General features: G+C 41.9%; 3 protein-coding genes across 5 annotated transcripts in view; 1 reads left to right on the top strand and 2 right to left on the bottom strand.

The window, feature by feature from the left end:
• The window catches only part of LOC132780104 (cytochrome P450 2C18-like), a 28,129-nt gene extending 17,101 nt beyond the window's left edge, over nt 1-11,028 (bottom strand). The window contains exons 1-4 of one of the 2 annotated variants that reach the window (XM_067460889.1): nt 10,863-11,028; nt 4,961-5,060; nt 4,693-4,855; nt 2,633-2,782 (exon numbers count right to left, since the gene is read on the bottom strand). In XM_067460889.1, coding sequence (XP_067316990.1) covers nt 2,633-2,782; nt 4,693-4,855; nt 4,961-5,060; nt 10,863-10,903 — 454 coding nt within the window. In that variant the 5' untranslated portion in view covers nt 10,904-11,028. Of the gene's footprint in view, nt 1-2,632; nt 2,783-4,692; nt 4,856-4,960; nt 6,378-10,862 lie in introns of those variants that run through there. The other variant, XM_067460888.1, reaches the window with a different exon arrangement.
• Nucleotides 1-24,049, top strand: part of LOC137094908 (cytochrome P450 2F3-like) — a 58,634-nt gene extending 34,585 nt beyond the window's left edge. For both annotated transcript variants that reach the window (XM_067460886.1, XM_067460885.1), the window contains exons 2-10: nt 8,436-8,682; nt 11,035-11,197; nt 13,328-13,477; nt 14,302-14,462; nt 15,733-15,909; nt 17,382-17,523; nt 18,921-19,108; nt 20,709-20,850; nt 22,402-24,049. In XM_067460886.1, the coding sequence (XP_067316987.1) occupies nt 8,482-8,682; nt 11,035-11,197; nt 13,328-13,477; nt 14,302-14,462; nt 15,733-15,909; nt 17,382-17,523; nt 18,921-19,108; nt 20,709-20,850; nt 22,402-22,583 (1,506 nt within the window). In that variant the 5' untranslated portion in view covers nt 8,436-8,481 and the 3' untranslated portion in view covers nt 22,584-24,049. The remainder of the gene's footprint in view (nt 1-8,435; nt 8,683-11,034; nt 11,198-13,327; nt 13,478-14,301; nt 14,463-15,732; nt 15,910-17,381; nt 17,524-18,920; nt 19,109-20,708; nt 20,851-22,401) is intronic.
• The window catches only part of LOC137094912 (rho-related GTP-binding protein RhoU-like), a 277,821-nt gene that overhangs the window by 148,151 nt on the left and 104,884 nt on the right, over nt 1-24,786 (bottom strand). The gene's annotated exons all lie outside the window — the stretch shown is intronic.

The raw sequence follows: 24,786 nt of genomic DNA, 5'->3' as shown, positions 1-24,786 counted from the left end.
AATAATAATAATAATAATAATAATAATAATAATAATAACTTAATACCCCACCTCCATCTCCCCGAAGGGACTTGGGGCGGCTTACATAGGGACAAGCCCGGGCAGACATAGATTAAGAACACGACATAATAAAATAAAAATAAATAATAAAATAAACACATCATAAAAATAGCACAATATCATAAAACAATCAGAAGCCTGAACAGTAATAAATACTGTGCTCGGAGGGCTAGGAGAAAGTGCAATAGTTTCAGGACAGGGGCTGGTGGAAAAGTGCAAGAGCTGATAATAATTAGGGCTAGAAGGGTAATATTGTTTGTCATTTGTTTGTCCAAAACAAAACTCTACACTTCTCCGTCAACATTCTGGCACTAATGCAACAGAGCAAGTTCAGGCAGTCCCCAAGTTGCGAACAAGATAGAGTCCGTAGATTTGTTCTTAAGTTGAATTTGTATATGTCAGAACACCATCTATCTATCTATCTGTCTATCTATCTATCTATCTATCTATCTATCTATCTATCTATCTATCCATATGGCTAGATACTGACTGGGACTGTGTGTGTCTGTTATCTATATCTAAAAAAAAGTTAATTTGTAGGTTCTTGTGGGTTTTTTCGGGCTATAGAGCCATGTTCTAGAGGCATTTCTCCTGACGTTTCGCCTGCATCTATGGCAAGCATCCTCAGAGGTGTGAGGTCTGTTGGAATTAGGACAATGGGTTTATATATCTGTGGAATGGCTGGGGTGGGGCAAGGAGCTCTTCCCTGCTGCAGTTAGGTGTGAATGTTTAGCTGATCACCTTCATTAGCATTTGAAGGCCTGCCTGAGCCTGGGAAAATCTGTTGCTGGGAGGTGTTAATCTGTGCCTGGTTTTTTCCTCTCTGTTGTTTAGCTGTTATAATTTTAGAGTTTTTTAATACTGGTAGCCAGATTTTGTTCATTTTCATGGTCTCTTCCTTTCTGTTGAAATTGTCCACATGCTTGTGAATTTCAATGGCTTCTCTGTGTAGTCTGACATGGTGGTTGTTGGTGTGGTCCAGCATTTCTGTGTTCTCAAATAATATGCTGTGTCCAGGGTGGTTCATCAGGTGCTCTGCTATGGCTGACTTCTCTGGTTGAAGTAGTCTGCAGTGCCTTTCATGTTCCTTGATGCGTGTCTGGGCAATGCTGCTGCGTTTGGTGGTCCCTATGTAGACTTGTCCACAGCTGCATGGTATACGGTAGACTCCTGCAGAGGTGAAAGGATCCCTCTTGTCCTTTGCTGAACGTAGCATTTGTTGGATTTTCTTGGTGGGTTTGTAGATTGTTTGTATGTTGTGTTTCCTCATCAGCTTCCCTATGCGATCAGTGGTTCCCTTGATGTATGGCAGGAACACTTTTCCTCTGGGTGGATCTTCATCTTGACTCTCGCGGCTTGTGTTAATTTGTGTTAATTCTATGTAATGTAACTATATGAACATAATGTTGTAAGTAAACTTCTAGTTTGTAAGGTGACTCTTTTATTCACCTCTACCTTCTACCTTTTATTTTTCAGTGATTGGTTGGGGAGGGAGGATACTGTCTCCTTACACTTGAAAATTACCTAAGGCCGGCCCTGTGTACACCAGGAAACGGAGCAAATCATTGTTTTGTGCTGTTATAGGGACCTCTGTGTAGAAAGAAACATATTGAGAACCTCAGAGCGTCTCCTGCAGGCTATAATGCACTAAGAATGAGTAACTAATTCATCAGTTTAAGTTTGTTTGCAAAACTGATAAGGAGGACTAATGATCAAACAATAGCAATAACTTGCGAAATGCAGTGGAGAAATGCTGCTTATCCGACACAGTTGATTTTTCTCAAGGGACAGCCATTCCACCACAGACAGAAATTTGATAAAAGTAAGGGGAAAATGGAAGACTCTGGATTTTACACCCAGAGCCCTACCTCTTTTCATTACTTTTACCAAGCATCCATTGTATCCGCATGGTGAATTAGCATTGTGGAATAAATGTAGTTTGGCATCACTTTAACTGTCATAGCTCATGGCTACAGAGTCTTGGGAACCACAGTTTGGTGAGACACCAGCACTCTTGGGGAGGGAAGGCTAAAGCTATTGCAAAACTACAACCACCATAATTCCCTAGCACAGTGTTTCTCAACCTTCATAATGCCGCAACCCCTGAATACAGTTCCTCATGTTGTGGTGACCCCCAACCATAACATTATTTTTGTTGCTACTTCATAACTGTATTTTTGCTACTGCTATGAATTGTAATGTAAATATCTGATACGCAGGATGTATTTTCATTCACTGGACCAAATTTGGCACAAATACCCAATTAGATTTTGAAACATGGGAGGCAGGGAGGGAGGGAAGAAGGAAGGAAAGAGATAAGGAAGGAAGGAAGGATAGGAAGGTGAGAGAGAGGAGGGCCTGGGAAAAGAGCCCAAGGGACCACATCCGGTATACATACCTGGTACAGGCAAACCCTGAGTGATATCTGGGGAGACAGCTGATGGTTTCCTTCACCCAACTTGGAAGCTACAACAACTGTGCTAGCTTACATTGCTTACGACTTATTATAAACTGAGCAATGGTACCTAATGTATTTTGGATGCCCCAGGGAAGACTGAACATGAACAAACACCTTGGGTTTTGTTGAGCTCCTCCACTAGGCACAGGGCTTCCTCCTGGATTTTCTCCTCGATGGACCTCTTCCCCATGCCAAAGTCCCTCAAAGTGGTGAGAGTGAATCGGCGGATTTGTTTCCATCGTTCCCCATTGGAAAATGCAATCCCTGGACAAAAGAACATAGAAGGTTCTTGAAGGATCTCTCACAAGAGAGGAAAGGAATCCAAAGATGCCACTTCATATAAACTAAACATAATTCAAGTTAGGCAGACTTAACCATATAAACAGAAGGAGAGGGAATGAGGAACCGTTTTCCCTCTTGAATTATCACTTCAATGTTTATTATTTCGAAATATCAGAAGATTAATGGGTTATCTTCTATAAGGAGCGGTACTTTCCCCAGCCTCTTCCCACTTTTGCATCTACAATTCATAGATAGTTTTCTTTCCAAGCCATTTTATTGTAATCACAGGAACAACATGGGTCAACCATATTATTTAACGACAAATACTATTTTGCCACGTAAGTCTTAGAATCATTGAATCATAAAGTTGGAAGAGACTTTGTGGGCCATCTAGGTGAACCCCCTGCCAAGAAGAAGGAAAATCACATTCAAGCACCCCCGACAGATGGCCATCCAGCCTCTGCTTATAAACCTTCAAAGAAGGAGCCTCCACCACACTCTGGGGCAGAGAGTTCCATTGCTGAACAGCTGTCACAGTCAGGAAGTTCTTCCTAATGTTCAGGTTGAATCTCCTTTCCTGTAGTTTGAAGCCATTGTTACGAATCTTCTACTTCTGAAAGTAAGTCATTAGTAATGGTTTGAGCAGATTCTAACATTGGCACTTTTCTTCCATATGATTTGAGCATCTGTCTGATGAAGAAGCCAAAGCTTCGATAGCTTGCATGGCGTATTTTGTGCCTTTGACTTAGCCAAATAAAAGTACCACTGTTTGGTGTATTTTGCTGGATGGCCAACACAGCTACTCCGGTGAGATACTGGGCCCTTCCACACAGCCCTATATCCCAGGATATCAAGACTGGAAATCCCACAGTATCTGCTTTGAACTTGGTAATCTGAGACCACACTCAGATAAGGTAGGATTTCCTGCCTTGATATTCTGGGATATATAACTGTGTGAAAGGACCCACTGTGGCCTTGAGACAGTATGTGTCTCGTTCAACTCAGGAGAACTCATCCCCATCTTCCATGGCTTCTCTCATACCTTCCAACATTTCACAAATGTAAACCAGGACACATGCAGATGAACAACATAGGGTGATCAAGAGGGTATTGATGAGGAAGAGTAGACAAGCTAGAAGATGTTGCAGCGGATTGCTTTTGCCAGAGCCTACTGGGAAAGCAAAAGCACCATCTCGTGTCTCTTCTTCTCCATTGCTGGATAAAATAAGTGTTTACCAGTAGAAGCAAGTTAAAGGCAGAGGATGGAAGTGCAAGGAGGAGAGGGAAATTTAGACATTTTAAAAGTAGCTGGAAGGGTAGAATAGCTGAGAATAGCTGGAATATTGTGTCCAATTCTGGGCACCACAATTGAGGAAAGATATTGACAAGCTGGAAAGTGTTCAGATAAGGGCAACTAAAATGATCAAGGATCTGGAGAACAAGCCCTATATGGCTTAAGGAGCTGGGGATGTTTAGCCTGAAGAAGAGAAGGCTGAGAGGAGACATGATAGCCATGTATAAATATGTGAGAGGAACTCACAGGCAGGAGGGAGCAAGCTTGTTTTCTGCTGCCCTGGAGACTAGGACACGGAGCAATGGCTTCAAACTACAAGAAAGGAGATTCCATCTGAACATTAGGAAGAGCTTCCTGACTGTGAGAGCTATTCAGGAGTGGAACTCTCTGCCCCGGAGTGTGGTGGAGGCTCCTCCTTTGGAAGCTTTTAAACAGAGGCTGGATGGCCATTTGTCGGGGGTGCTTTGAATGCATTACTCCTTCTTCTTGCAGGGGGTTGGACTGGATAGCCCATGAGGTCTCTTCCAACTCTATGATTCTATGATTCTAATTAATAGGGGTCATTTCCAATCAGGGAACTTGTAGAGTATGTCCTTACCACGTTCATTGAGAAACCTGGAGAAGGCCGGAAACTGCCCACGTCCTCCAAACGCCTCTGCATGATCCACCAAGGCCTCTCTCACAGTGTCATAGCCATACAAGACCACAATCCGCTGCATTCCCAGGTACACAGTGAACACCGGCCCATAGACCTCACTCATCTGCCAAGAGAAAGACAGAAATCCACTATAAAGTAATCCATGGTCTACAAGTAACTATTTGTCCCCCTTATCTGAGAGGAGAAAGATGGAAGAATCGAGACTCACCTTGGTGAAGGTCTTCAACTGACTCCCTTGGTCCAGTTGTAGAATGTTCCCCAGGATTGGAAGTGGGGTGGGCCCAGGGGGCAGGAGAGCATTGACTCTTCTGCTCTTCCATGACAAGAGAAAGATGCAACTCACACAGAGGAACACAAGGAGAAATATAGTGACCATGGGTGTCTTTGGAGGGTTGCCTTCTCAGCAACAGATCTGCTTAAGCTTTCTGGAAGATTGCAAGGCTAATATATGTATTTAGAATCCCAGGGCAGACCCTCTTTGGTTATCCAGTAACTTCTTCCTTCAGGAGTTTCAGCCTCCCCTTCTCCCTCTTTTCTCAAACAAACTGGAGGATTTTGTAGCATGAGTCACTCTTTAGAACAAAAGCTTTGGCCCTGATCTTTGGTGAGTTACACCTAACCATGCAAATGTCTTTTTCTAAAAACAAGTCCAGTCCTATTTATTTATTTGTTTGTTTAATTGTTTATAGTATTTATATTCCACCCTGCTCACCCCACAGGGGACTCAGGGCGGATTACAATGCATATATGCATGGCAAACATTCAATGCCATAGACATACAACATATATAGACAGACACAGAGGCAATTTAACATTCCAGCTTTCCGGCTTCATGAGGGTATGCTCGATTCCGGCCACAGGGGGAGCTGTTGCTTCACTGTCCACTTGTGACATCGAGTCCTTGACGGAGTACTTCCTCATTCTTACACACACTGCTGGGAGGTTTTATGATGTCGTAAATTAGTTAAAGTAGCCTTCCCACATAAAGTGGAACATAAATTACCTACGTGACAGATGCAACTGTCTTTCAGGCTGCATAAGTCAACAACAAGCTTAGACTATTAATGGTTGGGAGCTCACTCCGACCCGGGCTGGCTTCGAACTCATGACTTCTTGGTCGGTAGTAATTAAATGCAGCTGGTTACTAATTAGCTGCACCACAGTCCTAATTATGACCAGCACTATCAAATACAAAAAACCAAGATGTTCATAAAGATGAAATGAAAGAAAATCTCTTTTTTATAAAGGGCGTGTGGAGTACATGGTCTCATACCCATCAACTAGGAGCCACATCATTAAGCAACATCGGAATATGGTGAAGATGACAAACATTTTCAATGAGAGGAATATACAACATAGGAGAGGTTGTAGCAGTTGGGTTTTTTCTCCACTTCCTCCCTGCTAGATTCATAGAATCAGTGACCCCTTCTACACTTATAATCCAGATTCTCAAAATAGATAACCCACATTATATGTTTACAACTGGATGATAAGAGTCTAGGTAAGGGTAAAGGCTTTCCCCTGACATTAAGTCCAGTTGTGTCCAACTCTGGGGGTTGGTGCTCATCTCCATTTCTAAGCTGAAGAGCCAGCATTGTCCATAAACACCTCCAAGGTCATATGGCCATGACTGCATGGAGCACCGTTCCTTTCCCACAGAAGCAGTACCTATTGATCTACTCATATTTGCATGTTTCGAACTGCTGGGTGTGACAGCGGGAGCTCACACCACTCCCCAGATTCAAACCTGCAACCCATTGATCAGCAAGTTCAGCAGCTCATTGCTTTAAACCACTGCGCTGTTGCAACTCAGAGTAGGCTTCACCTTGCTCCCAAATACCACCACACAAGAGCTGTAGAGTTTGTAGTTTATTGAGGAGAAATCCAAGTCAAAACATAGAGTAAGCAATGCGAAGTTCCAAAGACAAATGTTAAATGCAAAACACAGTTCCAAAGGTCCTTAGGTAAGAACATAAAACATAATCCTTTAAGTAATGGTCAAACAAGAGTCCATGGTAAAAGCAGTGAAACACAAGTCCCAAGAATCACCATTCAGGAAGCCCAAAGCAAGCTGCTTTAGAGCCAAGGTAATTCCATAGGAGCTTTCATGCTAAAAACCACGTTGAACTGACACCTTCTCCTTGTTAACCAGAAGCCTAAATACCTTTTGCCAACAAGAAAACATTACGCTCTTGCCAGCATGAACGCATTACGGTGACCTTTCACTGACCTGGCTTCTGTCTTGCTGGCTAGCCGCGAACTCCACCTGACCCACCAATCTAAACGTTCCTGCCTGCTCATTAAATCACTATCAAGGCTGCTCTCTTCTCTATCAGTATCAGCATGAGACGGCTGAGCAAGTGAAGGCCACTGCACCTGGTTGTTATCTACTTCGCTGACATTCTTTTCCCATGAGAACTGACTTGTAGACTCTTCTGGTGCAGTGTCTGCAAGAGGCACAGAAATCTGAATCCCATCATCCTCTTCATCAGGGAACATTTCAGGCTCACAAGAGGGTTCAGTTTCAGGCTCAGAATCAAGCTGAGCCACAACATGCACCACCGGGGGCTCAAGAGTCTACACTGCCATAATCCTGCTCAAATCAGATAATCTGGATTTTATATGGCAGTGTAGATGTGTTGCAACCTAATATCACCAAACATCTGATGGGGCCAGAGAATAATAGAGTTGGAAGAGACCACATGAGCCATCTAGTCCAACCCTCTGCCATGCAGGAAAAGCACAAAAGTACAATCCAATATTAACTGAGTGCCAACTACTTTCGAACTCTGAAATTAATTTGATGCAATGGAAGAAAGCTGAGAACAAGCAGGAAAAGTGGGAGGATGAAATAGAAAACTGAGACATTTTAAAAGCTATTGGAAAAGTGAACGGGCGGACAATGAATCACACATATTCCTGCCAAATTAAGACAGTTCAGAGGGATGGGAATGGCTATGCAGGAGAGAGGAGGGCTTCAGCAACTTATGTCAAAAAGAGAGACACACAAGCATAGTTAATCCACACCTGTGTAAATATGACGCAAGCCTTCGTCTGTAAAGATAAGGGATGCTTGACCTATCAAGCATCCCTTATCCAGAATTCTCAAATATTCCAAAGTCCAAAATCGACCACATGGATAGCTGAGAGTTGCTTACTGGTGGTTCAGTATACAAAAACTCAATTGTGCTTCCAAAAAATATTATTACAAATATTGTATAAAATAATCATTAGGGCATGTATATCTGGCATACACAACATAATAATAAATGTTGTGTTTAGACAGGGGTTCCATCTCCAAGACATCTCATGCACATACATGTTTATATAAATATCCAAAATTGAAAACATTTCTAGACCCAAGTGTTTTGGGTAACTGATACTCAACTTGTACATGAAAACAAAATCCTACCAGATTCCTCGCCTGAGGGGCTCATAAGGACAGTGACACTCGGAACAAAATAACATAGATGTGAAAAGTAATGTTTGCAGAGCAATTCTCCTGTCAAGGGCAGGCATTACATCTATGTATCTGGCATGGATAGGGTGGCAGCTCAGCCATCAGCTGTGCTAACTGTGGTTGATGAATGACAAGAGAGGACACACACTGTTTGTCAAGTAAGGAGTGATGCAAGAAGACCTAGAAACGTATTTAAAAATGTTTCCTCCCCATATATATTCAGCAACTGATACCATTTGAAGACTGTGAGATATCAACAACAACCAAGGATGGAGTTTTTCTTTGGCACCAAGATGGACTTCAGTGGAGCCTTCACCATTCTTTTGGCCATGGCCATATCATGCCTTCTCTTTCTCCATTTCTCCTCCAAAAAGAAGTATCGGACCCTGCCTCCGGGACCCACTCCGCTGCCTTTCATTGGCAACATGCACCAAGTGGACGTTAAAGAACTGATCAATTCTCTGAAAGAGGTAAGGCAATCTCCACCACTGCAGGCTTGGAATCCAGGTGGTGAATTGTTTTGGTAGGCAAAGAATAGCATGGCTTTGGGTTCAGCAAGGTGGGAAAAGATGCCTGATCAATGGCAATGTGTACCGCTGAAAAATGTGGCTCACATATAGCAGGTCATCTTACGACCATGAGATCCCACAATCATGAAAATGACAGGGCGGCGCAAGGATAATCTAGTACAGCCACCTGCCAATGCTTTAAATCCAAACTAAAGCTAATTAAGCAGCTATCTAATTTCTATTCAGAAATCTCCAGCAAAGTCCACCATCTTCTAAGGATGCATCCACACTGTAGAATTAATGCATCACTTTAACTGCCATGACTCAAGCCTATGCAATCTTGGGAGCTGTTGTTTGGTAAGGCACTGAGACCCTTTGGCAGAAAAACACAGAGAGAGAGAGAACTCTCAGGATTCCATAGCATTGAGCTAGGGAAGTTAAAGTGGTATCAAAGTGCATTAATTCTGTTGTGATAGTCTAAACCCCACCCCACTTCCTCATCTCACTGCATTATATGTCTACACCAGTGCTTCCCAACCTTGGGCCATGGCCCACTGGTGGACTGCGAGACCTAAAATTAGGTCTGCGGCTCTAGATTATTAAATATGGTTTTCTGTGGGCTAGCAGATGCCAAACACAAGAGCTATAATGAGAAAGTAGCCCTTTGTAAGATCCTGTTTAGTACACCAAAGTAGTAGTAATTGTAATAATAATAATAATAATAATAATAATAATAATAATAATAATAATAATCTCCCATTAACAAACACAAGAGTTATAATGGAAAGCAGCCCTTTGTAAGACACTGTTTGGTCCCTCAAAATAACTATTACTATTAATATTACTATTAGCTCCTATTGCCAAACACAAGGGTTTTAATGGGAAAGCAGCCCTTTGTAAGACCCTGATTAGTCCCTCAAAGTTATTATTACTATTATTGAAGCCATTAGGGACAGTTTCCTGGGTCTTGCGCTTTGCTTTTGAGGCCTGTTCCTGGGATTATTTGGGGTGCTGATTCGGAAAATTGCATTGGATAGACCACATCAGCTCTAGATTATTAAATATGGTTTTCTGTGGGCAAGCAGATGGTGACTACTGGATGGCATATGTTCTGTATCAGAAACTAGAGCTGATATGGTCTATCTAGTGCAGTTTTCTGATTCAGTACCCCAAATAACCAAAACAAATCTAAAATTGACCAAAAAGTGATTTGTAACCCTTTTGGTACTAATGTTGGAGAGTGGTTTCTGGTCAAAATGGTCCCTGGTCAAAAAGAAAGGTTGGGAACAACTGGTCTACACTGACCATATACATTTTCAGACTTCATTTGGCTGCACTTCAGTTAGTGCAAACAGAATTCAAAGTGCAAAAACTGTTTGCACTTCACTAAATGTGCCTTCTGAAATAAAACTAATTGAAAACAAACTAGTTATGTGTCTGCATAACACATTAGTTATCGCTCTGAGTCCCCCTTCAGGGTTGAGAAGAGCGGGGTATAAATACAGTAAATAAATAAATAAATAAATAAATAATAACAATAATAATAATAATAATAATAATAATAATGTGTCTGTTATGTGTCTGTAAGTCAACTTTGACTTATGGCAACGCTTTTTAACATTTCCTTGGAAATGTTTATTCAAAGGAGCACAGTTGCCAGGCCTAAATAATAACCTAAGGGTGCCAGATTCCAATTGATTTTGGAAGTTAAGCAGGGTCAGCCCTGGTTAGTGCTTGGGTGGGAAACCACCAATGCATATCAGGTGTGATGGGCATTATTTCAGAGGAATGAAGTGGCAAAACCACTTCTGAATATTCCTTGCCCTAGAAAACCCTACAAAATGCATGTGGTCACTATAAATCAATAGACAACTTGAATCCATATCCTACACATAATACAGTATCAGTTTAATACTATCTCAATCACTGAGATTATAAATAGTGAAATTTGAAACCCAGGGTTGATCCTTGTGATAGCTTCATGGTAGTGGTGGGATTGGTGATGTTATAAGATTGATATCATGGGGGCCACCCCTGGTAAGACCATTAAGTGCGATACATTAAACATCAGCCACAGCTGTACAGAGTAAGCCGTTCAAACAGTATGTCCAATCTACCAAGGAAATTAGATATATACTCACCTGTAAGGTATAGTCCCAGCCCTGAGATTCCTTCTCCTCATTTCAGAGGAGAGGACTCATGCCAAAATTCAGACACTCCAAGAATATGCACCACACAAAAGCTCTAATGGTGTGTACACACAATTCCAGCTGGAGCCACACATCCTGTATCTGTTTTCTCCTTTCTTCCTAGCTCAGCAAGACCTATGGTCCGATGTACACCTTCTACTTGGGCTCTCGACCCTGTGTGGTCCTCTCTGGCTACCAGGTACTCAAAGAGGCCTTGATTGACAAAGCAGAAGAGTTCAGTGGCCGAGGTGACTTCCCTGCTGTCCAGATGTGGAGCAAAGGAAATGGTAAGAATCAGGGTCAAAGTAAGCTATTTGATCCTAAAACACTTACTCCAGAGGCCATAGATGACCATGGTGTTGATAGCATTGGTTGCTATTCTGAGGGAAAGGAACATTGTTCATGGCCAAAGGATGTATGTTTTCCATGTGTCTTCATGTATTCTCAGGACTGAAACTTTGCATTGACAGGAGATGCAGGAATGGGTACTTATTTCAGAGTCAGTTCTGGGTTCAACAGTTCTGGGGTCAATCCACTCCGCATAATTTGGATCAAGTGATTAGGAGTTGCACAAGAGAGGTGGCAAAGTCATTGCATCTGTGTGCATTCATCATTTAAGGGCCATACCTATTAAACAGTGACAAAATTCAACATCTCTGTGCATAAATCAATCACTGTCCCAATGGAGAATCTTTCGGGATGACAACATATGGCTACAAGTCAGTGCTCTCAATTTTATTTGTTGTCTCTATGGTTCTCAAAATATTTGATAGTGAAAATGGAATATGTCATTGGACCAAAAAGCTTAGTTGAATGATGAATGCAGTGGTTCTTTCACAGCAGAGGAGAACATCTACATGTTTCTTAATGGACAGGTATTGATTATCCTGCGACAATGACAACCTCATCACAAGTGAAAAAATAAGCATCCTAGGACGTTTCTGCCCCAGTTCACTCACAGATCCCTGTGCCACCCATCAGACAACATAGGCTGACTTTCTGAGTGGCTCCGTGGGTGAAATGGGGTGTCAGTGTGGTACGATGCTGCACCACCTATACAGTAACCTCCCCAAGTTTCATTAGGAACAATGGAGCTACCACAGGGTTAAGCCGTACAGCAATGCTTCCCATGTGTGATAAGAAAGCATCAGCTGCTGACCAAGACATTGGGATTGCCCCACTGCCACCCCAATTCACCATGGAGACGGCCAAATCGCAAGGCTGGATCTCATCCATGTTATGAGATCCTCACCGTTGTGGTCCAGCCACCTACTTGATCCCTTTTTCACCCAAGCACCACACAGATGAACAGAATAGTAAGTTTATTAAGAAAAGAGTATATAAAATAAAAACAGTTTCAAAATACATGAGCTAGATTTACGGATGCTTAATAAAAAGCAATGACCAACTCTGAATAGGAATTCCAAAAATCACTTAAGACAAAAAGAAGAAACTGTAACCCAAGGGTTGTTGCCCTTAAACTAGAATTATATTCGAAGGCTTGAAAGCATGAACATCCCCATAATCCAAAGGCTTGATTTTTATTTCTTTTGGTCATGTCAGGAACGACTGGAGAAACTGCAAGTCGCTTCTGGTGTGAGAGAATTGGCCGTCTGCAAGGACGTTGCCCGGGGACGCCTGGATGTTTTGATTTTTTTATCATCCTTTTGGGAGGCCTTATCTCATGTCCCCGCATGAGGAGCTGGAGCTGATAGAGGGAGCTCATCCGCCTCTCCCCAGATTTGAACCTGTGACCTGTCAGTCTTCAGTCCTGCCGGCACATGGGGTTTAACCCACTGTGCCACCAGGGCTCCTTGATACTTGAACTTGATTATAATCCCAAAGGCTTGAAACTCAAAACAAGATTTGTAATCCAAACAGCAGCCATGGAACTTAAACAGGGAACCAAGATATAGACCCAAGGACAGAACTCCTAACTTGGAGCCCCCAAGACAGGGAACTTGACACATGAAATCCAATGTTGATCTCCCCACCAAACATTGACTCCAATTCCTTAAGAATACTCTTTCTGGCCCATGGCATCATTCTCACACACACCTGGGTTCCCTTTGTTTATCTTTCAGTCTCTGGGAGCGCCAGATTTGTCTGTTTCACACTATCTCATCTGATCTGTAAATGCTGAGTTATCTGAAATACTCCTGTCTCTTCCACATTCCCTGCAGTCAACCCCTGGCTGATTCTCATGAGAACCACTGCCTGTTTCCCAAACAACAGTTCTACCCAAAACATTCCCATCGTCTCCAAAAACATTGTCACTTTACCCACAGAAATACCAGACTCAACCAGAAAATCCTCATCCTCATCCTCAGATGGTTCACAGGCCTCAACACTCACTAGGCAAGAGTTTCAAGCTATGTATAAGTATATCCTCTGCCTTCCCCTGACTTTCTGTGTAGGAATTGTGTACGGCACCGGAGAGTGTTGGAGGCAGTTGCGCAGGTTTGCTATCACCACTTTCAAGAACTTTGGGATGGGAAAGCGATCTATGGAAGAGCGGATCAAGGAGGAGGCCCAATTCCTGGTAGCTGAATTCCACAAAATGGAAGGTGGGTTTTTATCTGTTTTCTGTGTGTGTTTTTTTTTTTCAAAGTACTTCAGGCTAGGGAAAAGTTTCTTTACTAAAATCTAACTTATTTTAAGGACAAAGGAATTAGGTCAGATAGTATTAAAGAGAAGCATGCTGGTTATATTAACCTGAACCTGGTTTCTTTGACTAGACTTCCCAGAGGGTTGGATTTTGGTCGTGTGTGCAGTTTATGAAGGATCTCAGGGCAGAAAACACAATATACTGCCCACTTACTACTGAAAACAGTCTACATTTTAATAAAATTATATATTAAAAAACACATACAGCATACAACCCACATTACAATCAACGTTAAAATAAGCAAGGTGTTACATTATGATTAAAATAAGCCAGTGTCTCTTTTGTATAATGTATGGCCCAAGGTATTAGTTTCTCTCTTTCTTGTACAAGTTACAACTAAACAACTAAAACTAAAACTAAACAGTATATATGTGATATCTTCTACCTTGACACTCCAGAGATACAAAATCATTCTTTATATGGAAATTGTTTAAACCTTCTATGTTTGACCTATTGTATCCCACTGTTCAAATCTAGTTCTGGTGAATACCCTCCTGAAGTGTTTAGGCATTTCTGTCTTCAGATATTGGGCTGTTTGAAAAGCATGTTTAAAATGACTTAGCCATTTCAATGAGCCAGTTTTACTGAGGGTAGCAATGTCTTTCTGAGCTTCTATATCCAGTATTCATTGCGCAACCATTTTTGGATCTAGTTCTTCTAGGAGATTTGGATACATTGGCCATGGTGTTCAATTTACCCAATAGTTGTATGCCTTATTCACAGGGAAACCCTTTGATCCCACTTTCTGCTTGAGTTGTGCTGGTTCCAACATCATCAGCACTCTAGTTTTCGGAGATCGGTTCGAATACACTGACGAAAAGTTCCTTACGTTACTTGACCTCATCAACAACAACTGGAAGCTGATGAGCTCAACCTGGGGCCAGGTAAGGCCATGCTTGGAGGTTATGGGTTCACTGAAATGAAAACTTTGCCACAGGTTATGTCTTCTATAACATCTACTACAATAACATCTACTCATCTTTAAAAGCAAATTATTGAGGATCTTTCCTAAAGGTCCCTTAAATATGCAAAAAAAAAAGATAGGGTAGTAGCTGTTCCATTCTGAAGTCTTTTAGAAGTGGGAGAATGTCTCAGCAAATATTCTTTTGTTTAGACTTTGACTACTTGAGTCCTTTGCTTCTGACCTTATAATGAACCTATCTCAATGTGGGAGGTGTTCACACATGCTTAAAGACTTGGTAGCCTCTAGGACAGTGGTTCCCAGCCTTCCTAATGCTGCAACCCTTTAAAAAGGTTCCTCATGTTGTGGTGACACCCAACCATAACATTATTTTCATTGCTACTTCATAACTGTAATTTTGCTACTGTCATGAATCGTAATGTAAATATCTGGTATGCAGGATATATTTTCATTCGTTGGACCAAATTTGGCACAAATACCTAAATCTGAATACTGGTGGGGTTGCAGGGGGGTTGATTTTGTCATTTGGGAGTTGTAGTTGCTGGGATTTATGGTTCACCTACAATCAAAGAGCATTCTGAGCTCCACCAATGATGGAATTGAACCAAATATGGCATATAGGACTCTCATGACCAACAGAAAACACTAGAAGGGTTTGGTGGGCATTGACCTTGAATTTGAGAGTTGCAGTCCACCTACATCCAGAGAGCACTGTGGAGTCAACTAATGATGGATCTGGAGCAAACTTGGCAGGAACACTCAATATGCCCAAATGTGAATACTGGTATAGTTTGAGGAAAATACATCTTGACATTTGGAAGTTTTAGTTTCTGGGATTTAGTTTACCTACAATCAAAGAGCATTCTGAACCCCAGAAACGATAGAATTGGGTTAAACTTCCCACACAGAACCCCCACGACCAACAGAAAAAACTGTGTTTTCTGATGGTCTTTGGCAATCCCTTGGACACCCCCCTCATGATCCTCTGAGGGATCCCAACCCCCAGGTCGGGAATTGCTGACCTAGAACACTCTTCTATTTATTGCAGTCCAATTATACTGGTTTGGAGAACTGGTACATAAATACTCTGCTAGACATATCGACTGCATCCATAAAGTACCCTGTGAAATTTGCTTTCTGTCATCATGGTCACCCTGCTTTGGTGTAATTACACTGATCCACCTGAAATTGGACAAAGCCTGTGATTTTGCACCTTGTCTCCTTCACTGTAGATGCTGTTCACCTTCCCAAAGATCATGAAACACATCCCTGGCCCTCATCAGCAGATCTACAAGAACTACCTGAAGCTGGCAGCGTTTGTGGGGGAACGTCTGGAAATGAACAGGCAGACCCTAGACCCCAATTCACCACGGGACTTCATTGACTGTTTCCTCATCAAAATCCAGCAGGTACCTTCAGAGCCTCAGCATGGCAGCTGCCCTTTTGGTATATTTTCCTCTCTTCCTTTTTCTTAAAGGAACCTTGGGAACTATAGCTCTGTGAATAGGAGCCAGGTGGTCAAGCATCTCAAATCATATCTCTGTAGCATCTGCAATAGAATACAATTCCCAGAATCCTTTAGAGCAGGAGTTCTCAAACCTTTTGAGCCCTGGAGCCCTTTTTGATGCAAAGGTTTCTCATGGAGCCCCAGAAATGTTTATATATTCTATTATGATTTATTTATTTATTTATTACTTACTATATTTGTATACCGGCCTTCTCAGTCTTCAGGCGACTCAGGGTGGTTTATATATATATTACATGCATATAATATTATATATTATGTGTGTGTACCAGGGATATGCTGGGCCTGTAGTAGATGAATGGAGAGTTTGCGTTTGGACTAATTCACATAGTGCAGAAAAAGGAAAAAAAGAACAATATAGGGAAGCCCAGAGCCCCTCAATCTGCTTCATGGAGCCCTAAACACTCCTCAGAGGACACTTTGAGAACCACTGATTTAGAGAAAGGTCATGACAGTTTAATTGATATATAACTGTTGTAGCTTTGCTGTATGAGTACTTTTGTGCCCAAGCTTTACCATCTCCAAGGATGCATCTACACCACAGAATGAATGCAGTTTGACATCACTTTAACTGCATGGTTCAATGCTGTGGAATCCTGGAATTTGCAGATTGGTGAGGCATCAGCACTCTTTGACAAAGAAGGCCTTTCATGATTCAATAGTATTGAGCCATGGCAGATAAAGTGGTGTCAAACCACATTCATTCTATAGTGTAGCAGCCTTTTTGGATAAATACAGCAGAGTCTTGCTTATCCAACCTTTGCTTAACCAACGTTCTGTACTATCCAGTGCAGTTTGTCTTCCACCAAGATCCACAGATGTTTCAATACATTGCAATGTTTTGGTGCTAAATTCGTAAATAAAGTAATTACTACATAATATTACCATGTATTGAACTGCTTTTTCTGTCAACTTGTAAAAGGTGACGGTTTGGTGCTTAATTTGTAAAATCATGACATAATTTAATGTTCAATAGATTTTTCCTTAATCCCTCCTTATTATCCAATATTTTTGCTTATCCAACGTTCTGCCGGCCTGTTTATGTTGGATAAGCAAGACTTATGCCCAATGTACAGTAGGTTTAGAGATGCTAGAAATATAGAGTGAGATCCATAACCTGCACTCCAAATTTCCTGGTGTCATCATATCAGATGTTTCCCCTAATCTTTTGGGAGATTCAGCAAACAAATGTGGGAACATTGGATTCAGCTGTAGGTAAGTTACATCTCTTCCAGCCTCTGTGTTCCTACCTGGACAATGATGTTATCAGTGATATATTCCAAAGGAGTATCAATTGGTGTATGAGGTACAAAAAAAAGCTGGAAATGATTTTCTGTTGTTGTCTCCTTCCTGCAGGAAAAGAACAACCCCAACACCTATTTCAATGAAGACACCATGTCAAAGACCACTGTGAACCTTTTCTTTGCTGGGACAGAGACTGTCAGCTCGACCTTGAAATATGGGCTCCGCATCCTCCTGAGACACCCTGAAGTGGAAGGTGAGCTGGGAAGATGGGCTGAAAGGTGACTAGCTAGGCGTGTTTTGGCTGCATAGTCCTTCAGTTGCAAGTTTTGGAGTAGCTGGACTTTCTCTTCAGTTCTATGATTCTGTGCTGAGAGCAGAAGAGGTACATGCTGAAAGGTTGGAGGAACATCTTCTCTTCAAAGTAAAATGATGGACACATGGATAAGTAGAAGTAGAAGCCATGTATTAAGAATGGGGAACTCCAGTGCAGGGCCACATGATGGAAAAGAAAACTGAGCAAATTTTACCACCCAGAATACACTCCTCAAGCTATCTAGAACATCAAAGTAGATTGTTCTAGATCAGTGGTTCTCAATCTGTAACATCAAAGTAGATTGTTCTAGATCAGTGGTTCTCAATTGTAGGCCAGATGTTTTGGCCTACAATTCTCAGAAATCCCAGCCAATTTACCGGCTGTTAGGATTTCTGGGAGTTGAGGGCCAAAACATTTGGGGACCCACAGGTTGAGAACCACTGATCTAGATCATAGTTTGGAAATGTTCCTTGGTTTGGCAAGAACCAACAAACTAAAATTAAGTTGAAAAGCTGCAAGAGTGAAAGAACAACTTCATTCCATCTACTTTTTTGTAAATTTACCTGATTTGGCATTTCAGTGTTAATGTTTCTACATAACTACATTATGTTGTTGTTGTGTGCCTTCAAGACATTTCCAACCTTTGGTGACCCTAAGATGAACTTATACCAGGGTTCTTTGGGCAGGATTTCTTCAGAAGACGTTTGCCATTGTCTGAGGGTGATTTGTCCAAGATTGCCCAGTGGTTTGGCTGAGCAGGAATTCAAATCCTGTTCTCCAAATCTGTAATCTGTTCAAACCATTATAGAGATGAATTTGGGGCTGGGTGGTCAAAAATAGAGTTTTCACACATTTATGCAGCTATTTCCTTCTTGCCACATTCAGCAAAGAAGTAACATAATAGAAGGGATTTTTCATTCTTATTGTGATATAGCTTTCACTGTGGCAAGCTAATATAGAATTACAATTAACTAAATACATTTTTAAGTCTGATTTTCAATGAAAATACAATTAATTTTTTCAACATCAGTGTAGTAGCCTCCTAATTTTAATGCAAACTTCCTTATCACTACCAATTTTCCCATCTCTGTCTAAATTACAACTCTAAAAATAATAGAGTCTGCTCTTGCTACCTAATGGATTTTGGCCTCTGTGTAAGCTCCACTTAAAATGAAAGGGTTGAAGTGACAACCTCCTTGGCTTTTGCAGTGCTTTCTCTCCTCCTTCACCCAAAGCAAGTCCCTGCCTTTAAAGTATGCTTTCCTATCCATACTCACCCAGTTCCCTGGCTGTAGAATACAATCTCAGGACTTTTTCCACTATTCTCTTCTTCACAGAGAAACTCCATGAAGAAATTGACCGAGTCATTGGGCCTAACCGCAGTCCATGCATGGAAGATCGGATCCGGATGCCTTACACCGATGCCGTCATCCATGAAATCCAGCGCTACGCTGACATTGTTCCCATGGGAGTGCCCCATACGGTCACGCGGGAGATTGACTTCCGTGGATACACCCTCCCCAAGGTTTGGAAAATTGGAAGAACCGCCTTGTACAGGGAATCATATTCATATAGTACTTTCATCACCCTTCATCAATCTAGATCAGTGGTTCTCAAACCATTTTTTGACCAGGGACCATTTTGTCCAGGGATCACTTTACCAGGGACCACTTTGATCTGGGACCACTCTCCAACATTAGTACCAAAATGGTTACAAATCAGTTTTTGGTGAACTTTAGATTTGGTTTGGTTATTTGGAGTGCTGATTCAGAAAATTGCATTGAATAGACCACATCAGCTCTAGTTACTGATACAAAACATATGCCATCCAGTAGTCGCCATCTGCTTGCCCGCAGAAAACCATATTTAATAATCTAGAGCTGATGTGGTAGTAGTAATCTTTTGTGGGTAGTCAACCTCTCCCCTCCCAACATCCCTGTTGCCTCAGCATTATAAGAGGGTTTTGCGACACTAGTCGCTCTAGTTGCCACGTGGTTTTGAGGCAACAATGTAGTAATGGTGAGGCTTTGGACCATATTTTCGTTCTTGCAGACCACTAGTGATCCATGGACCACAGGTTGGAAACCATAAGGCTGATGTGACCTTCAATGAAAATGAATTTGACACCCCTGTTCTATATAATCTGAGGGTGCATCTAAATTTATGCTTTTTGACCCCAGTTTGTCTGCCATGGTTCAATGCTGTGGAATGTATTGCAATTACACTTTGGTAAAACACCATCTCATTTTGACAGAGAAGGCTAAAGACTACAACTCCATTGATTCCAACTCTCTAAATAGGTTGCCGGCACACATACACAGGCTTTAACACTGAAAATATCTTTTGGCACTTTCAGATTTTTTTTAGGTTTTTGGCACACCAAAATGTATTTGCAATAGAAAACTATCCACCAAATGAATTAAAATCATTCACTCCTGATCTACATGGAAAATACTCTACTTAAGCTATCTCCTTTATTTCAAGCTTATGTACCCAGGATTGTTTGGATTTGTGTTTTGAATTAATATTTAATAGTAAAAATATTTGCTAGTTTTGTGATTGTTCAAAACACAAGGCAATACTTTCTCTGTCCCTCGGGTAGTGAGCACACCTGGCTCATTCAGGTCTCCGTGGCAATTCTCTACTGGCTTCTTGGAGTAATAGCTGATTATTACCCTCCAGTGACCTTTTGGGGTAACAACTGGCTAATTCCCACTGCCTTCCAGTGACTTCCTGGAGTAACAGCTGGCTCTTTCCTGTGATACTCCAGTGACCCTTACATTAATAGCTGTTTCTTTCCTGTGACCCTCCTGTGACCCCTTGGGGTAACAGCTGGCTCTTTCTTGTAACACTTCAGGAGTAACAGCTGGCTTTTCCCCACAGCCCTCCTGTGACCCCTTGGGGTAACAGTTGGCTCTTTCCCAGGGCCCTCCCTTGACCCCTTGTTGTAACAACTAGCTCTTTCCCACAGCCCTCTTGGGGTAACAGCTAGCCCTTTCTAGCAGCCCTTAATTGACAGGCATGTGATGTATGTGAACCCTCTCTGCTTGTCTAACAGTGACTCCATTGTTGTAACCCATATTTTCTTCCTTCTTCTTTTTGTGTTTCTCTTCCTCCAAACCCAGGATCTCAACATCATTCCATTGCTCTGCACATCTCAGTTTGACCCAACACAGTTCAAGAACCCAAACCACTTTGACCCAACCCATTTCCTGGATGAGAATGGGCGGTTCAAGAGGAATGATGCATTTATGGCTTTCTCTGCAGGTGAAAAAAAACATTTTCATAGCCAATGTGGTACAGCAATTAGAACACCGGACTGGAGTTTGGGGGAGCCAAGTTCCAATGTTCACTAAGTCATGATACTGAGCCATTCACTCCCACTTAGCCTACCACATAGGGTTGTTGCTGGGATGAAAATGTGGAAAAGAGCAGAGTTGGAAGAGAGTCCAGGGGCCATCTAGTTTAATCTTCTTACTTACTTAAACTTCTTACTTACACAACTAAAGCAGTCTTTAAAGATGACTTTCCAACTTCTGTGTAAAAAGTGCCAAAGAAGGAGAGCCTTTCATAATTATCACACATGCTGCGGCTGCAGACTCCCATGTCAATGGGGCAATGAATCCACTCCAAGATTTAGTTTGAGCTTAAAGGAGCTATCCAATGTGCTGAGCCCTATCTCTAGCATCATAGTCTGGAGTGGATTCTTGGTTTCATTGATGTTCAAACTGCCAGCTGCTCTTGCTCCCTACACCTTTGTTGTGACACATGCTGGTGTTTTCAATGTTTCTGTATAGATAGATCAGCATTGCACGTTATAGACCAAGATTCTATATCAAAGATACTGAAAGTAGCATTTCCGTCTCTATGTTACATGGCAGATGTCCAAAACCTGTCCCTTAGTGAATTGCAACATTTCACAACTAAATGTACATTGTTCATTGATGCACATGCACAATGCATATCAATGTGAAATGGCCATCCTTGTGGAACCCATTTGCAATGCATCTAAATAGATGGCATGCAACCATAGTTGTAATATGCATCAACTTGCAGTGGCACCATGTACGGAACTCCACTCCCATACCTGAAACATTAATACCTCTATGCAAAAAAATTGATCTGCAGAGGCAATCCAACTCCACTCCCATACCTGAAGCATTAATACCTTTATGCAAAAAAAAATGATCTGCAGATGAAAGGCAACTGATGCCTCCAGACATTAACAGCAGTGTATTATAAGACATCTGGAGAGAAAGGTTAACACATGGGGCATTTTTGATAGTGAAACATGGTTTTTATAATGTGTGCTAAATATTTTTAATTGTGTTTTATGACTATTTGTGGCATCAAATTGCTTCCAAATTGTAAGCCGCCTTGAATCACCTTCAGGCTGAGAAAGGCGATATAGAAATACCGTAAATAAATAAATAAATAAATAAATAAATCTAGTCTTTTTCTGGTGGTGCAGTGGGTTAAACCCCTGTGCCAGCAGGACTGAAGACCGACAGGTCACAGGTTCAAATCCGGGGATGAGCTCCCTCTATCAGCTCCAGCTCCTCATGCGGGGACATGAGAGAAGCCTCCCAGAAGGATGATAAAAACATCAAATCATCTGGGCATCCCCTGGGCAACATCCTTGCAGACGGCCAATTCTCTCATACCAGAAGCGACTTGCAGTTTCTCAAGTCACTCCTGACACGACCAAAAAAAAATGGTGCAAGAACTCATATGTGGGACTCATGGGATGCTCTCCATATTTTCCTTATATTTTCTGTCATTTCTTTCCCTCCCTCTTCCTCCCATCCTTCCTTACAGGGAAGCGAGTGTGCCTGGGTGAAAACCTTGCCCTCATGGAACTGTTCATCTTCCTCACCACCATCTTGCAGAACTTCAAGCTGAAACCCCTGATGGACCCCAAGGACATTGACATCACTCCAGAGTCCACTGGGCTAGGGAGCATCCCTCGACCCTACAAATTTTGCCTCCTGCCCCGATGAACCCCACCCCAACTTGTGGAGAAGGATAGCTAGCTCATTCCCATTTCATCTGCCCTCCAGATGCTGAGGAAAAGCTCTACTTCCTCCTCTGTCTCTGAGTTGGTTTCCTTCTCAAGCTAGGAAGCTGCTCCCCTTGCATCATTGCTTTTTTTGGCTGCTTTTCATTCTCTTATCTGATGTTGAAACAGGTCCTCCTCACCTCTTTCCCAACAACACTCCTCCACCACCCTCCACCCTTCGCCATTTGTTGATTCCAGAGGTCCTGCTGATAAAAGATAACCTTAATCTTTCTCAGGTCCACACCCACCTTCTCTTCTTACTTTGGATCAATTCCCTCCTTTGATGTTGTCATGAGGAGTAGCATGTTCCTCTGTTTTTCCATAGTTGAGGAGCATGATGGGGAAATTGGATTTGTCTTCATGACGTGCTGATGGACTTCCCCTTGGTCTCTGTAGGACCATAGAGGCCTCCTTTGCTCTATCCAAGTAGGAGTGTTTGAGTCCTTACATATATGGTTGGTTCCTCTCTTCGTCTCCCTTCAGGCTCCATGCTTGACTTCTCCAACCTGTTTGTGAAAAGCTTTTAAGTGATCAGTGGAAGATTCAAACTGATTTACTACTAGGGTTGAATGAAAAGTAATGCCTCCACCTTCGTAACTCCTCAACAGATGGCAGTACTGGTATGCGGCAGGTACTGGTTTGTTCAGTAAACTCTCCTCTACAGTTCCATTTTGGCAGGAAGCCTTAGCATTGAATGGTTGTGTTGTTAAAGTGCAATGTATGGAACCCTGTGCAGACGGTCAGTCAATACAACTTGTGTGTAGTCATTGAATTCTTGACAGCAGAAGGTGTCACCCAAAGGGGATACATCAGAGAATGCAAGCTGTTTATGGTGATTGTGTTGATGTGAGTACTGTGTGTCATTGGACGAAAAAGTTTAAAGATGTTGAGGTGGGAACATCTGACTTGCATGACAAACAAAGAGTTGGACATCCTGTGACAGCAACCACTGAGTTTCACAAGCAAAAGGTTGACAGATTGATTCAAGACAATTGTCATATCACTCAGAGAGAAATTTCAAGCATAGTCAGCATTTCACAAGAACGTGTGGGTCACATTATTGCTTTGCTTGGCTATTTCGAAGATCTGTGCACAATCGGTTGCGAAAATAAATTGTCGACTTCTTCCATGACAGCTTCAGGAAACTTGTTCATTGTTGGCAGAAATGTATCCAATTGTCAGGTGATTATGTGGAAAAGTGAATAGTGGTAGTTAAAGAGCACATTCTAAGGATTATTTCCATGTTTGATTTATTAAAATATCCCCATCCAAACCCAACTAACAAAGGTGGAGGCATTACTTTTCATTCAACCCTCGTATATTTAGGCAAGGTTTTCCTAACCTGATAGTTTCATTTCATTTGCACATATCTTGCTTTGAATAAAAAAAATGCTCAAACAGCATAAATTAGTCTCTTTTTATAGTGTAGGGACCGATACTAATTGTTTCCATCTCATGTTTACCAAATTTTCTGCTAAAGAAGCAATGCCCAAGAACACATTGATTCCATTAACGGAGGTTTACCAGTATGTGAGAATTAGCCATTCTCTCTGGTGTGATTCATCCCTTTGCTGAAAACTGGCTCATTGCTGAAGGAGTCAAATGTCAGAGTGGAGAATGGCACGGGATTGTATGTTTGCCTTTCGTAACCAAGCAGCATTTGCATCATCGAAGATGTCCTAAGCAGCCAATGCAGTCATGCTTGTGAGCTCTTTTGAGTGGGGAGCATGATTTATTCATTGCTCAAGAAACCAAGGCTCCAACCTTGCACCAAGGAGGCAGCCCCAAAAACAAATACCATCCATCCCCTTCAATGGGGGAGTTCACTATCAGCAAATGCTTGCTCTATCTTCCTCACATGCACTGAATAATATTTCCACAGAGCAAGAAGGAGTGAGGAAAAGGAGATGATGCTAAGGCAACTGGAGGTGATCCCAACTTGCAAATGTAGTAAACATTCACTTGTCTTCTAGTAATTGGTTTACCTTACGGTTGCTATAGCTCAATGGTTCTCAACCTTCCTAATTTTGCGACCCCTTAATAAAGTTCCTCATGTTGTGGTGACCCCCAATCATAAAATTATTTTTGTTGCTACTTCATAACTGTCATGTTGCTTCTGTTATGAATCATAATGCAAATATATG

The sequence above is a fragment of the Anolis sagrei genome, chromosome X (assembly GCF_037176765.1).
Source record: "Anolis sagrei isolate rAnoSag1 chromosome X, rAnoSag1.mat, whole genome shotgun sequence".
In the NCBI taxonomy this organism is placed as follows: Eukaryota; Metazoa; Chordata; class Lepidosauria; order Squamata; family Dactyloidae; genus Anolis; species Anolis sagrei.
Note: the sequence above shows the minus strand (reverse complement) of the source record. Positions and strands in the feature narration are given on the sequence as shown.